Source organism: Aythya ferina, assembly GCF_964211825.1.
Source record: "Aythya ferina genome assembly, chromosome: 2".
Taxonomy (NCBI): Eukaryota; Metazoa; Chordata; class Aves; order Anseriformes; family Anatidae; genus Aythya; species Aythya ferina.
The window spans coordinates 8548441-8563270 of record NC_140297.1 but is presented as its reverse complement, the minus strand read 5'-3'; the positions used below and the strand labels follow the sequence as shown (position 1 = coordinate 8563270).

At 38.3% G+C, this 14830-nt stretch overlaps 1 protein-coding gene across 2 annotated transcripts in view; it reads left to right on the top strand.

Annotated features, from left to right (window-relative positions):
* Positions 1 to 10843, top strand: part of PAXIP1 (PAX interacting protein 1) — a 34463-nt gene extending 23620 nt beyond the window's left edge. For both annotated transcript variants that reach the window (XM_084511254.1, XM_084511253.1), the window contains exons 14-21: positions 1053 to 1120; positions 1493 to 1595; positions 4023 to 4191; positions 5886 to 5986; positions 7198 to 7332; positions 7416 to 7491; positions 8046 to 8110; positions 8531 to 10843. In XM_084511254.1, coding sequence (XP_084367380.1) covers positions 1053 to 1120; positions 1493 to 1595; positions 4023 to 4191; positions 5886 to 5986; positions 7198 to 7332; positions 7416 to 7491; positions 8046 to 8110; positions 8531 to 8542 — 729 coding nt within the window. In that variant the 3' untranslated portion in view covers positions 8543 to 10843. The remainder of the gene's footprint in view (positions 1 to 1052; positions 1121 to 1492; positions 1596 to 4022; positions 4192 to 5885; positions 5987 to 7197; positions 7333 to 7415; positions 7492 to 8045; positions 8111 to 8530) is intronic.
* Positions 10844 to 14830: the final 3987 nt, after the last annotated feature.

Sequence of the window (14830 nt, the reverse complement as noted above, 5' to 3'; positions counted from 1 at the left end):
GGGCATCTGCATTTTTACTGTGGTCCAGTCGGACCAGTGATGGTCTGTTTTTTTTTTTTTTTTGCTTACACAGCAAACGCAGAGAACTAAGGGGTCAAAAAGCTTAATTTAAGTACGTCCCTTTCAATATTTACTATATAGGAACATTTATTTTCCATGTGTATTTAGAATTTTGTAATTTAGATTGGAAGAGACCTCTGAAGTTAATATTGTCCAGCTTCCTTTGGGACACCTACATACGGACAAGGTGATCTGGTAACAGAAAACACTGGGCATGTGAAAGGGTCAGATGAGGTACTTCACTGCCTTCTACAGCAGACAGTTCTTTCCATCTTGAGATTTAAAGTTTGGGGTCCTCATGTGAGGACATCTGCCTGTCAGATGGTGTTGATGCAATTTACTTTTTGCATTTTCATAGTGTAGTTGGAACATCTGTCAAGAAGAAAGTGCTTGAGCTTTTCTTCCCAGCTGCTTTTACTAGTGATTGTCTAGCATAAGACTACAGGTTTCTGAGAGTGGGGAGCAAACCCCCATGGGGGACTGAGCTAGTACAGAGGAAAAAGGAGTGTCTATGCAGCGAATACCCGAGCATCCACTGGAGCTTCTGTTTCTGTAAATAGGGAACTTGAGGTTTTAAAATACAGATGCTGCTATTTTCTGTTGATAGAAAATATTTCTGTTGATATATAAGTTCCTGGAAGACTACTGTAGCTTTCATGTATTTAACAAATGCACAGGGTTTTCATTCTCATTTATTTTTTTGTTTTTTCAAGTAATGGTAATCAGCTTTATTTAAAAGGGGAAAAACGTTTGGCATTCAATTAAATGGTTGGATAACTTTGTGGAGAAGCTTTGGTTAGTGCTCAGCTTTGCTATTGAGTCAGCTGTGTAAGCAGTCACTGCACCAGTACACATTTGGCAGTACATCCTTCTCATTTGTGTATTTTTCAAAGTATAGTCTTAGAACATTGGTGCACAGTTGTCCTGCTTTAAAGTCAAAATAGGGTTCTAGGCTCAATTCAGATGTAAACATGTAGATGTTCTAATTTCAGGGTGTGAGGTTGCCTTTGAAACCAAAGCAAAATGAACCCAGTCTTCAGCCATCTTCCAAAAGAGCACGGTAAGAACAGTCAGTGCCAACAGTCCTTAATTTACCTTTCCACAGAACTGTCATTTGCCCATCAGCCTGGTTCGATCCTGTACCCTGCTAATTGCAATAACTAGCAGGATTTTTTGCATATTGCCAGCTACTCAAGTGGCAGGAATAGAAGAATGAAAATGGAGTAGTAAGAGAACACAGAGAGAACAGAATTGGGAGAAAATGTTCTGTTCTCAGCATAACAGTTTTTCATCCGGAACACTGATCCTGCCTAATTCTCATTCATCTGAGCATTTTTATTGCTAAAAGTTGCAGAGAGTGAGTTTATCTGCTTTTTAAAAAATGACTTCTGGCCCAAACTTCACATTCTGCTGTATTTCATGTATCTTGTAGGATTGAAGACCTACCACCACCTACTAAAAAGCTCACCCCAGAGTTGACACCGATAGTACTCTTCACAGGATTTGAGCCTATGCAAGTTCAACAGTACATCAAGGTGACTTTTTTTTCCCACTTAACTTCATGTGAACTACATGGATTTTTTTTTTATTTTTTATTTTATTTTTTCATGGACATTGAGTTCTTACAAAGTAAGACTTGATTAGCCTGTATGTAATAGGATGGATAAAAACCTACACTTACTGGGGCTGAGATCAGTCATTTATGTGGACTGAGTTTTATTTGATAACTGTTCTGCTGTAGTGTACTTCCTGCTTCTCTGCTACTGTTCTTTGTTCCGTAAGATGGTTTTAAAAGGCAAAGAGGCCCGCCCCTTACACTTTTTTTTTTTTTTATATAAGTGAACTTCATGTCCAAATTTAGGTGAGGAAAGTAGTGATTGTTGTGCTGGGTAAAACTCAAGCTGCTTCAAGTGTTATTATCTGTTGTTATCTGTGATGCCAAATGTTTTGAAGGAAGTTGATGACAAAGCTTATTGCAGGCATGAGATAATGTGTTCCCAGGGAGATTTTGTTCTGTTCCCTAATAAATCTCTCCCAGAACTTAACTCTAAATAATTTATAACATTCTTTTAATGATATAAAAACCCAGTCATTCCTTGAACCTTAATAAGTGCTAAATATTTGGCCAAAAAGAAGAAATTTTCATTTATTTGTCACATATTGGCTGAGGTTTGTGGCACAGTGTTACTGTTTTGTTTTTTGTTTTTTGTTTTTAACTGCTGACTTCAGTAGGGCATGAAAGATCCTGCCACTTGTGCCTACTCCAGTTAATCGAAAGTAAAGAAGGACTAGTTTGGGTCTACTATGCTTCTTAGAAACATGCATCACTTAGGCATTCTCCAAATAACCTAATTTCTTTATTATACCTAGGGTTGTTTTTAAAGTAGTTGGAATCCGTAGTCTTTTTCCCTTAAAATGTTTGCATTTCAAGCTTGATTTTTAATATTTTGAAATGTAAATTATTTTTCTGTATATCTCAGTAAAGTTCCAGTGACAGCTCCTTATTTTGTCACGTTGGTACCAGGTTTATTATACGAAGAATCAAAGAATCTGATTTTGTTACAGCTATGGCTCACAAGCATATAAATAAATTTCAGCCTCAAGTCTTGTGAATTTGGACCAAACTTAGCTGTGATGATACCATTAAGATTTTTCAGAGTTTGAATACCTTCCTGGGGCTGGATACTTCCCATTTTCTTGAGCTGGAGGGGCAGTCTCTTCTGTATACCCAAAGGGCTCCTTAAGCATTAGAGAAGAAATATTACAAGATCTGCGCTCATAGCAACACAGTGTTTGAGGTGAACATGTGTTAAGGATGAAAATAACAGCTTTTGCCTTTTGTAGGTGTACAAGTTTAGTATTCACAATGTGTTTATGCATACCCTTCAGGAGATAAAGAGTGAAGAGGTTCAGTGTCACGGAATAGTGCTTTTGTGTATCACCTTGATGCAAACCAGCACTTAGTCAGCACAGTAAGAAAGAATTGAAAACGTTGTCCCTGTGTATCCTACTTCTTTGTTGTTCCCACAGCAGTGGCGTACAGAGGGAAGCCAGAGATCTTCCTGGGCTTCTAATACATGCAGTAGGCCTCTTGTTTTGGTGACTCCAGATGATTGCTGTACTAAAAACACCACAGTGTGTTAAATATTTATGCTTTAAAATAGTTCTTTCTGATTTTTAATTTATTCAAACAAAATATTTATAAAAATCAGTAATATGTAGCGCATAAATAGTGAAGCTCTCCAAGTACTTTTGGATGTTTTCATTGCTAAATTTTTTTGTCAGAGGAAGCACTCTAATTCCTTCTATAATTTGATATGCCTTACCAGTTGATCAATTGTGTTATTAATCCTGTCAGGTAATGATTTATATCTTAGTTGACAAGCTACCAACTGTGATGAGACAGTTTGGGTAGGGTAGTTTAAACCTAGGAAAAAATGATAGTTAGCACCATCTAAAATGCATAGGTAACAATGCATAGAGATCTAATGTATTTAAAGAATATATGTTCTTCAAAGAAAAAATATTATCGTGAAAAAAAGAGTAGCAAAATCAAGTTTACTGTAGCTACAGTGTATATTATACCTTCCATAGAGGAAAAGAGCAAAATTATTAAATTTTCTTCCTATTCAGGCTTGATAGCATGTTTCAGTTCAAAAAAAAAAAAAAATTTGTATCTTAAGGTTATTTTATTATTTAAATAAAATAAAGCTGCAGACTCAGAATGTAGTTCTCACTCTAGCCAGATGAGGTGTGTCTGGAAATACCTGGGTTTTCCATGGCAGTAAATTCTGCCCTTTAATCAGTTTTAATAAAGGAATTACTGTAATATGAAACTCTCCTATGTTTGCTGTTTCATTAGGAGCTTAATTTTAAACTGTTATCATTCCACTTTTTTTTTTTTTTTCTTACAATTTATAAAGGACTGTTTCATTCTGATCTGTATTTTGCATAACTTTCAGAAACTGTATATCCTGGGAGGCGAAGTAGCAGAATCAGCCCAGAAATGCACCCACCTCGTTGCCAGTAAAGTGACCCGCACTGTCAAGTTCCTGACAGCAATTTCTGTAGTCAAGCACATAGTCACTCCGGAGTGGTTAGAAGAGTGCTTCAAATGCCAGAAGTTTGTTGGTAAGTTGAACTGGTACCTACAATAAACTTAAGGCTGGTTGATTTAGGTGTGTGAATATAGCCTAAGTATTGCTTTGACTTCAATTTTCATGTCTCTTGCCAGTTTTCTAAAGAGTTCAGTTTTACAAAACACAGATTTTAAAGTCTGCAGCAAGTCTGACCTCTATAGTTCATAACCCACGGAGAATTAAGTATAAAGTTTAAACAATTACTCTAGCAGATAGTTTGTATTTCATTTGTGGTAGAAGGCTATGTTGGCATGGTTAAATAAAGCTGTTACAAGAAGAAATGATGTATACATTTTCACTAAGTTCTTGTTCCTCTATAACATTATGTTGCACATAATTTTCATTTGATTTAATCCAGTTTCTTTCCATTAAGGAAAGTAAAAAAAAATAAAAAATAAAAAAAATAAAAAATAAAGACACTGCTTTAGAGTGGTTAATAAATAGTTGGATGTTGTTAAGCAGTCTGTCTCTCTGATGTAGCCATTTATAGATCTTATCTGTGATTACTTTTTAAGCCCCAAATGTTTTTGCTTTCAGTAATTCTTCTAAAATATAAATTGTAAAGAACTAAGCCACTGTTGGAAATGCATACAAGAATTCATTTAAATAATAAAACAAATTAATTTAGTTCTGCAACTGTGTTGGAATATATCAACTTTATTTTTGCACTTCTCTGTTGACAGCTGAAAATAACAAAAGAGATGGTTTAGGTTGATTTGACAAGGAAGCTGGGTCTGAAGAAAATCTTTTTAAAGGCTGATTACTTGTTTTATGATTGTTTTATGCTTTTTATGTAATTTGTTTGAAAGGAGCAAACTAAATTGCTGCCTAACCATCACAAAGATTTAAATCAGTGGATAATTAACCAATAAATTAGCAAACATTTTTATTAATCTGGAGACGGCAACGTGCTTGGTTCAGCATCAGTGAACTGAAAAATCAATCCATTTGAAAGCTATTAGCAGATAAATAAAGCCTGGGGATTTATAAGAACGACTGTTTTGATCTAGTACTTGAAATACTTCACTTGTCTACTGAAATTTAGTAGATCTGTAGTTAATAGGCTGCCTTCACTTTTATACATGGTGCAACGACGGAAAACACAGCAATTGTTTGGAAAAATCGTCCCATTGATAATCTATTTTTTATAGAAAAGTACAAATACCATCTCTTGTAAGTTGTCAAAATTGTGCTTGGGAAGACGAGTTCTCCGTACAATATTTTTTTTTCTCCTTAAACTTAGATGCTTTGAGCTAAATCTAATTTGGAAAGATTTTTAACCTGCCTTTTTGTGAAACAGCAAAGCTAAGGCCAAAATCCCATCCCGAATTAAAAGTAAAGTCAGCTGAGTAACAGGAAAAAGGGAAATAGGTTGAAAGTTTGCTCTGTTAATGCTGCATGGGGTCTTGGTGACAGTTTCTGGGTAAGTTGCACCAGTAAGTTAGAAAAACAGACTTTATGGGACAGTGGCTGTTGCTGGATATGCAATTGTAAAACACAACTTTATTCTCCAAGTAATGGTGGGTCATCCTCACAAGGAGCCTAACAGAAGGGGTACTATCATTATGTAAAACCTGTGTTCACCATTTAGACTCAATCTGCCACCAGTGTCTTCTAATCAGATTAGCTGCTATATTATGCTGCTGTTTTTGTCTTTCTTGTCTTAACATTTCTTGTCTTTTTCAGACGAGCAGAACTTCGTGCTGCGGGATGCTGAAGCTGAGGTGCTTTTCTGCTTTAGTTTAGAAGAGTCCCTAAAGAGAGCACAAGTGGCTCCCCTGTTCAAGGTACACAGTTTAAGAAAGGCATTTAAATGCTTGAAGCTTTTCAACCTACTTTTTTCAGCACTGGGACAGCAGCAGCTTTTGTAGCTCAGGACAATAAAACAGTCTAGCATATAACACATACTATTTATTAGAAATTTTGGTTTTGTCTTAATGCAGATTTCCTACATAAGCATTTTTGGGATGCGTCTGAGTGACTGGATCCTGTACATGGGAATAAAATGTGCTCAGTGTATAAAACCAGTATTTGTTCTTTTACAAAATGCCAATTACAGAGAGCACTTTTTTTTTTCCCCCTGAATTTCCTGGTGTTTAAAGCACTTGCCTCAAAAAATGGGAGCTGAGAGTGTGCATTTCAACCTCAGGAAGTTTAACTCTGATTTTCCTTGAATAATGCACTTAGCACCAGACAGTTTGCTAGGATTATGCATGGTGGTTTTCATGCCTCCGACTGAATTTACGCCACTTTGCGGAGAGGTATGTGAAAATATAAGTTGCTAGAGATTCGTCAGCCTAATTGAATTGGAGTCTTTCTTGAGGCAAACCACCTAAAAATGTATTTTCACAGCCTGTAATGAATAGGCATCTTTGTGTTTTATTAAATCTAAGTGTTACATTTCACTCAGTTTTACAGTCTAGCAAGTCTTGCAGTTTAGCAAGAACTTTTTTATACATAGCTGCTAAACACAGAGATAATCTACTTTGTGATCTGTTCACCTATATCAGTCTCAATCAAGTAGCATTCTTTTTAGTCACGAGGTAATGTATGTAATTAATGTATTATGATGTTAATTTTAAAAATGAAAGCTTTAATTAAAAGAACTAAAAGCTTTTTTTGCAGCCCTCTAGGCATCCCTGTACTTGAAGAAGCATTATTGTTCTTGCATGTCTTGCCAAGTTGCAGTTAATATATATGTGTATATATATATTTTAATTGTAGTTTAACCAGTGGTCATTTGATGGTTTCGTGGTTGTTATTTTAAGGGTTATGAAATAGGCATACCCAAATTAGTCAAATTTATCAAAACTGCAGATTTATCCCTCCAGGGAAAGCAGATCAGTGGTAATTACAGACAGCTCATCAACTGTTGGACTTCTTGCTATAGGCCACTATAAATTGTTTCCATGATTGCATGAGTCATGCAAAAATTAAATGTACTACTGAAATCAGTTAAGAAAATAAGGCTTTCTTATTCTTTTGTTTCTCTTTTTAGGGAAAATTCTTCTACATTACACCTGGTATTTGTCCCAGTCTTTCCACCATGAAAGCTATTGTGGAATGTGCAGGAGGAAAAGTGTTATCTAAACAGCCTTCTTTTCGAAAACTCATGGAGCATAAGCAGAATAAAGTACGTACAGTGTTGCTTTCTGAAACTTACTGGTAATATCTTGCTATATTACTCTGAGCTTACAATTACTTTCTTTCATTTAGAGTTTGCCAGAGATAATCTTGATTTCCTGTGAAAATGACCTTCACTTATGTCGAGAGTATTTTGCTAGAGGCATAGGTATGTATAAGGAATTGATGTAATTTGAACAGTATTGATTATTTTTCTATTATTTTACAAGTTCAGATGCCTGTTGAACGTTTCCAGGTACTAGTAGAGGGGTATGTGGTTGATCCTGCATGGAGAAATCTGAGGCAGCATTTTCCTAGGTGTTTGTAATAGGGGTATTTTCTAGCCAGGTCAGCACAAATCTCTGGTGGTGGGCTTGAGCTTGGGGTTTTGGCACTGGATGATGCAAGATTAATTCTCGTTATTCGTCAGCTTAGTTAAAGATCTGTTTTTTTATTTTATTTTTTTTTCCACTTCAATTGCTTTTACTTCATTGTAGAGTCCACAAACATACTGTGTTCACTAACAAAAGGGTACACTGGGAAGCCTGATATGTGGCATGAAGTGTGGGATGGCTAACAGCAGGGCAGTGGTAGTGCTAGGACCATATTTCCTTATGTCTTGCATGAAGAGCAGAAAGGTATTGAATGGCACCTCTTAATGCATCTGCAGAAGGAAGAATGTCTTCGTATGGTGTAAACTATGTATGTTTTCAATATTTCCAGATGTCCACAATGCCGAGTTTGTCCTGACCGGAGTACTTACTCAAACACTGGATTATGAATCATATCCTTTTTTTTGTAAAGGCTATCAGCTGCCTAAGGAAGTGTGATTTACTGCAAGGTTTCCTGAATTAGGAGCTAACTACTTACTGTTTTTTGGTATGTATAATGTTTACTTGATAAGAAAGTAGCTGAAACCCAGAAACCTAGTTTAATTTCAAGGCAGAATTACTTTTTGATTTGAAAAATAAATAATAGTTCAGTGGAGGTGGGATTCAGGGTCACCAGAAAGTACCAGGAGAAGAATATTAAGCAATGGGGGGAAAAAAACTGTCATGAAGGAAAATGTCACATGTGATTTGCATATGACAAAAACAGCTTTTAACTGGTTGATAAATGCAGTGTAGGACCGGTAAGGGTTCTATGTCTTTATGGGTGTGTTTTATAAAAGTTTCTTAATGTTGTTCTTCCTTAACAAGCATACATATAAATTTACTTGATGGATAGTAAAATGCCTTACTGCTTCGGAGTCCTTGGAGCATTAAATCTAGCTGTTCAGCCATTGTACAAAGTAACTAAAACTTCCTGTGGATGCTGTTTTCCAGCTGTTTACCTAAGGATGAAGAGCAGTTTAAAGCAGGAAAGCAAAAATCAACTGCATCTTTTTTAGGATGTGTAATTTTATTATGAGGAAACATAATTTACTATGTTTTGTATGATACTACCCTTTTAAAAGAGCCCACTTTAGGTATCATGATTAGCCAGTTTTTAAACATTTTAGCATAAATGATGGTACTTCAGCCAAAAGTGTAATTTGGATGTAAAAATAAAAGGGCTTGCTGTCTATTAAATTATGGATGTTGAAGATGAAAATGTTTTGTACTTTATTTTTATTTCTTATACTCTATTTTCTTTTATATTGATATTTTGCCCACATTTTAAATAAATGTACTTTTAAATGTTTTACTCTATATTTTAGTGGTGGTTCATTCTTTTTGAATAATGTGCAACAATGGCACTCTGGTAAGAGTAAATTACTCAAATCTTTTTCCAAGCAATGTAAAATTATTTTAAGCTTATTTTACCAGGTATGTTTTAATATATAAAAATCCCAATGCTTTATAAGGGAAGTTGTTGTAAGTGTGTAAGTGTGTTTTTACTGAAACAAAGGAATAGCTTGAAGGCAGGAGAAACTATAACCTCACATATTATGCTGTTGTGATAAGTTTTGTTTGTATAGTGAGTTTTACTAAATAAATATTAAAAAATCAGTTTCCCCCATCTATATTCAGTTGTTTTTCATAATACACACACAGTTCTCATAATCTGACCTTACGTTTCTACCAGTTTAGATTCTAGTAGATGAAAAGTCACACTAAAAACATTTCTTTTTTGATCAGCAAGCCATTAAACTCTAGTGGGCGTGTGCAGATATTCAATTGTCTGCATAGTATCAAGTGTATCATATCACCTTGTGAACCATTCAAAGAACGATTCAAAATGAAGGATAAAAATTACTTTAAACAACAGCTTATCACACTTTTTTCTAGCATTTTGTATTTCTATGCAGAACTATTTTGCAGGGAAGATTTTTCAAACAGTCGCATTAAACTGAGATAAGGAGCTATTTTTAGCTTATGCAAAGCTTTCTACAGAGAAGTTATTAATTTCAAATCTCATTTGTGTTATGGCTTAAAATGTAAATCCACCTGATATTTGACCACTGTTTCTGTTGCCTTTTTTCCCCATGCCTCAGTTCAACAAGGTGCTTAAGCAAATGACAGATTCAAGCTGTAGGAACACAGTGAGTGTAAATTTCAAGATGAGTGAAGTCCCGCAGAGGTCAGTACTGTGCCTGTTGCCTGTTAGTGCTGGCTCTGGCTTCCTCAGCTATCCTCATTTACTCCTGCATTCGCCATTTCTATTGTAAGTAGTAAGGGGCTACATAATAACAGCAATTTCAATCCCTGTGACCTTTGGTAAGGTGACAAAATGTAGTAAATGAGATTTTCATACTTTGGTTTAAGATGTTTTTAGATGCGTCGGAGGTTAAAAAGGTATAGTGCAGGGTGGGAGGAAACAGTACTTTTTCCCAAATGCCATTTATTTGTAACTGCAGAGCTATGTGTTTTCCTCAGTGTGATGTTCAGCTATCCATAACTGCTTCCTTTTCATTATGAGATTAAGAAAAATCTCAAATGTGGAGACCTAAGGATGGAAGCTGATAATTTTTTTACACTTAAAAAAAAAAAAAAAAAAAAAAAAAAAAAAAAAAGGAATGCAGTGGGAGTTCTATTAGCTGATGAGCTGTGTATATAACTTAAAACATTCAGACACATAGATCTGGCTATTATGCCCTCTCTTTACTGTCAGTTGAGGGGGAGCATACCTCTAAAACCCAATTTAATTAAAGACCTCTGCAGAGATCACTTCTCTTAACAGTTTAGCAAGTTAGCTTGGTTATCCACACCTTTTAAAGAATATTAAAAATAGGTGAGATGAACTGTACCCTAAAAAAAATTCAACAATGCAGTGCATACACACTATATTTTATTGGAGAAAAAGGTATACTTTCTTGTCTTCAAATACATTTCAGAATGTGTAACACTGAATTAACGTAAATCTGTGTTAATCTCTGTATGGCTTGAGACTTTTTTCATTATACTGATTACCAGCGTGCAGAAAGTTTTTGGTGCCTTTTCCTTTAAAACAGGTATCAGCTGTTGTAGCTTTTGAACTTTGGAAATGTTGTGATACACAAAACTTCTTACCTTGAATAAACACTTTTTACTTGTCAAGCATTAAGCATATCTCCTGTGTATCTTGCAAACAATGGATTGCCATATCCAATGTAAATGCTGGTTTGAGAAAGAGTTGAATATGATGCATACAATGAGTTGGCAGGGATGTTTAACTGTGAGTAGGATCATAAGGCATACAACTTTGCACCACTGGTTTCTAGAAGCTAACAAGACCTGCTAAGACAGCTCTTGGCAGAATGAAACATTTCATTGAGGGGAAGAAAGGCAGAGAGAAACCAGATTTGAACGTGTTAGAAGTTTCTGCCTGGGCAACATAAGCTGCTAGACTCAATTAGGCACTTACCTCTCAGTAATGGTTCTCACCTTTTTTGGGATTAACTTGCACGTTTTCCACAATCAAGGAGTGTGGAGGATACATAGCACCTTTGCCAAAGCCTACTACAGTTAAGAGACGTGTGAATGCAATAGCATCTGAAAGGTAAATTTCCTTTTTATGAGAACTATCCAAAATGCTGTCAGATATTGCATAGAGAAGCTTGGAGAAAAGCAAATGCAATCATGGAACAAATGAACCCTGTGGGAAACATAAGTGGTAACGCATCTGTTTCATCATCAGTGGAGACAGTGTGTTTATTTAGCCAACATACAAGTATGACTGATTTGATTAACCTTTCAATTAGAGTAAAAAACAGAACCTGCCAAGAAAAAGTCTTTCAAGAACCACAGGAGCTGTCCAGAGCCAACTGGCTTGCACAGATGTTACTGTGCCTGTGATTAGTTGGTAGAGGAAGGGTTTGATGAAGTGTTCTGATACTAGGTTGCTGTTATGAACTCGCTTTTCCTTTAGTGGAAGATTATAATGCTCAAGTGTCCTTGTTGCTCCTGCCTCCTTTACTTACATCTTAGAGGAAAAAACAAACAAACAAAAAAAGCAAGAACAAACAAAAAATGTCAACAAAAACCTTGCAGAAATATTGCTTACAGAAACATTAGGTCTACAACATAAGCTTTTTTTTTTCAGTACTTTTTTGTTTTTTGTAGAAAACCTGTGTTGATATATCAGTTATTTAAAATTAAATAGGTGTGAAATATGGTTTTGATAGCAGAGACATTCCCCCAGTTTAGATGGACGTTAGGAAGACTTGGTCTCCACTCACCATCCTGCAGCTTTCCTTGCCATCTGTCATGAGGTGGAATTGTGGAACAGAACTGTAGAGGTCAGGCTAGAAGAGACCTGTGGAGGTCCGGTCAATGTTTCAGTATCTCAAAGGATGGAGATTCCACAACCTCTGTGGGCATCCAATTTCTGTCTTTTGCTACTGCCAAGGTAATAAATAAAACCATCCTCATACCTAATCCGTCTGTCCAGTGTTCCATGAGTCCCTCTCATTCCGTGCCTGTGCATTTTGAAGAGTCTGTCTTCTTTCCACCCTGTAGTTGAGGACAGCAGTAAGCCAGTCTGTTCTTCAAGGCTGAGCAGACCCCTCCCAGCAGCCCAGGCTGCCCCCAGCCCCATTCAGCCTGGCCTTGGGCACTGCCAGGGATGGGGCAGCCACAGCTCCTCTGGGCAGCCTGGGACAGGGCCTTACCACCCTAACATCTAATAACATCTAATCTAAATCTCACCTTTTTTAGTTTAAAGCCATTCTTCCTTGTCCTATCACCACTCCCCCTGCCCAAGAGTCCCTCCCCAGCTCTCCTGCAGCCCCCTTTAGGCCCTGGCAGGCCGCTGGGAGGTCTCCCTGGAGCCTTCTCCTCTCCAGGCTGAACAACCCCAACTCCCTCAGCCTGGCTCCACAGCAGAGGTGCTCCAGCCTCTGAGCATCCTCGTGGCCTCCTCTGGACTCACCCCAACAGCTCCCTGTCCTTCTGTTGGGGACCCCAGAGCTGAGCTCAGGCTCCAGGTCCGAGGTCAGACTCGAGGACACGGTTGGCTTTCTGGGCTGCAGGCACACATTGCAGGCTCATGTTGAGCTTCTCATCCACCAGCACCCCCAGGTCCTTCTCCTCAGGGCTGCTCCCAATCCATTCCCTGCCCAGCCTGGATTTGGGTTTGGGATTGCCCCAGCCCAGGTGCAGGACCTTACACTTGGCCTTGTTGAACCTCATGAAGTTTGCCCAGGCCCACCTCAGGCCTGTCCAGGTCCCTTTGCATCCATCTCTTCCGTCCAGTATGTTGACCACACCATGCAACTTGGTGTCATCAGCCAGTTCCTTACCCATCCCGTGCTCCATCCATCACATCCACGTCACTCCCATTTAGAGATGAGGATGTCATAGGGGACGGTGTCAAATGCTTTGCACAACCTCAGGTAGATGATGTTGGTTGCTCTTCCCCTATCCACCACTGCTGTAACCCCACTGTAGAAGTCTACCACATGCTACCCCAATCACCGTGACCTGTCAAAGATCATCAAAAGGGGCCTTACAGAGACAGCAGCTGACACCTTTGGATGTGTCCTATAAATGTATGTAGGACCAATTAGCTTAAGTTGGCTTCTTCTGTGGGTAGTGCAGTGTCCCCAAGCACTCTGCTGGTAGTCCCAAGAGCCCAGGAGGTCTCAGGTGAACTCATAATCTGTGAAATGAGTAAAAAGGTACTGGGCACCTCAGTCTTTTTCATGTATTTTCAACACCTTGCCGCATCAAACAGCAGACTTTCTTCTTTCTCCTTTCCCTTTTTACCACTGATGCTTTTACAGAAGCCTTTCATGCTGCCCTTCACATCTCCTACTGGTTTCAACTCAGGCTGAGCTACTCCTGAATAAAAATTAACTGCACAGCTCAAGACGTGTAAAACAGTCGAGGGGAGCAGACGAGCACCGCAGCGGATGTGCTTGGGAAGGTTGTGGAAGTTTACTCTTTATGCAGCTGCACTGTTAAAAAATTCATCAGACGTTTTCTAAGCACAGTTTAGTTGGTTTATCCCTCCTCGGGGCAAGAAGACAAGAAGACAGCTCTGTTGATGCTTATATATTTTATGTTCGAAAAGCACATTGATTTAACAGGAGGTTGGGCTGATACGTGTAGGAGTTACCCTTTTTATGGAGGGGAATTGAGGTTCAGAGAGAAGTTAGCCCTGGGAGCAGTGAGGCAGAGGATGAAGTACAGGTTAGCTAAATTCAAAGTTCACGTCTTGACAGTCAGTCAAAACTCATTCCCTTTCTCCTTTCTTCTGCCTTTCTGTGCTGCCTGCAGGAAGAGGAAAGGAAAGAAGTAGCCAAGCAGCAGAGCTGAGGCATGGCTACAGAAGAAACAGAGAGCACACGAAAAGATGAGGCTCACTGTACACAGCACTAATGTGTACAAACTACTCAAGAGTTTAATTTTAAGTATGTTTTCTTAAAATTGCTATGGAATAGTGGTACTGAATATAACAATGTTAATAAGGACATTGCAGGTGTTTGTCTCTACCTGCGGGGCTGTAAGACCAAGCGAGGCTCTCCCCAACATGATGCCAACAGTGTTACCTGACTGCCTAGCCAGGATTTTGGGAAAAAGTTTTCTCTGAAATGCAGCAAGCTCATCTCAAGGGAAGGGCACGTTTGAGGAGCTCCTCAGCGGGATAGAGGCACTCTCCCTGGAGGAAGCCAAGTGGAGAGAGGCTGTCTGAGCCCTCAGGAGATGTTTGGAGCTCTGCCAAGGGAATTTTAGCCAACAGAGTACGTAGCCAGACAGTTGTGGAGAGTGAGTGAAGCTTGGAAAGATGCTCCCACCCTTGTCAGTAAAGTCCTCAAGCAGTGTTTTGTCAGAAGGATGCCCAGCTGTGTCTACCTGGGAGAAAGCACGGTGATCTGGGGACAACCCAGATCAGACACAACTTTGGATGTGTCTGCCTAGGACTTCTCCTCATAGTGAGCTACCTTTTAAGCTGAAAAGGCCAAATTTTATAAGCATGTCAAATACGGCACTTTTGAATGAAGCAGCTCCATCAAAGAGGATGGAGATAAAACAGAGCTTTATGGCTATGACCTACGATCCTTGTCTTCCATGCAAAGAGGCTTTGAGAGAGAAGACTTTGAGACT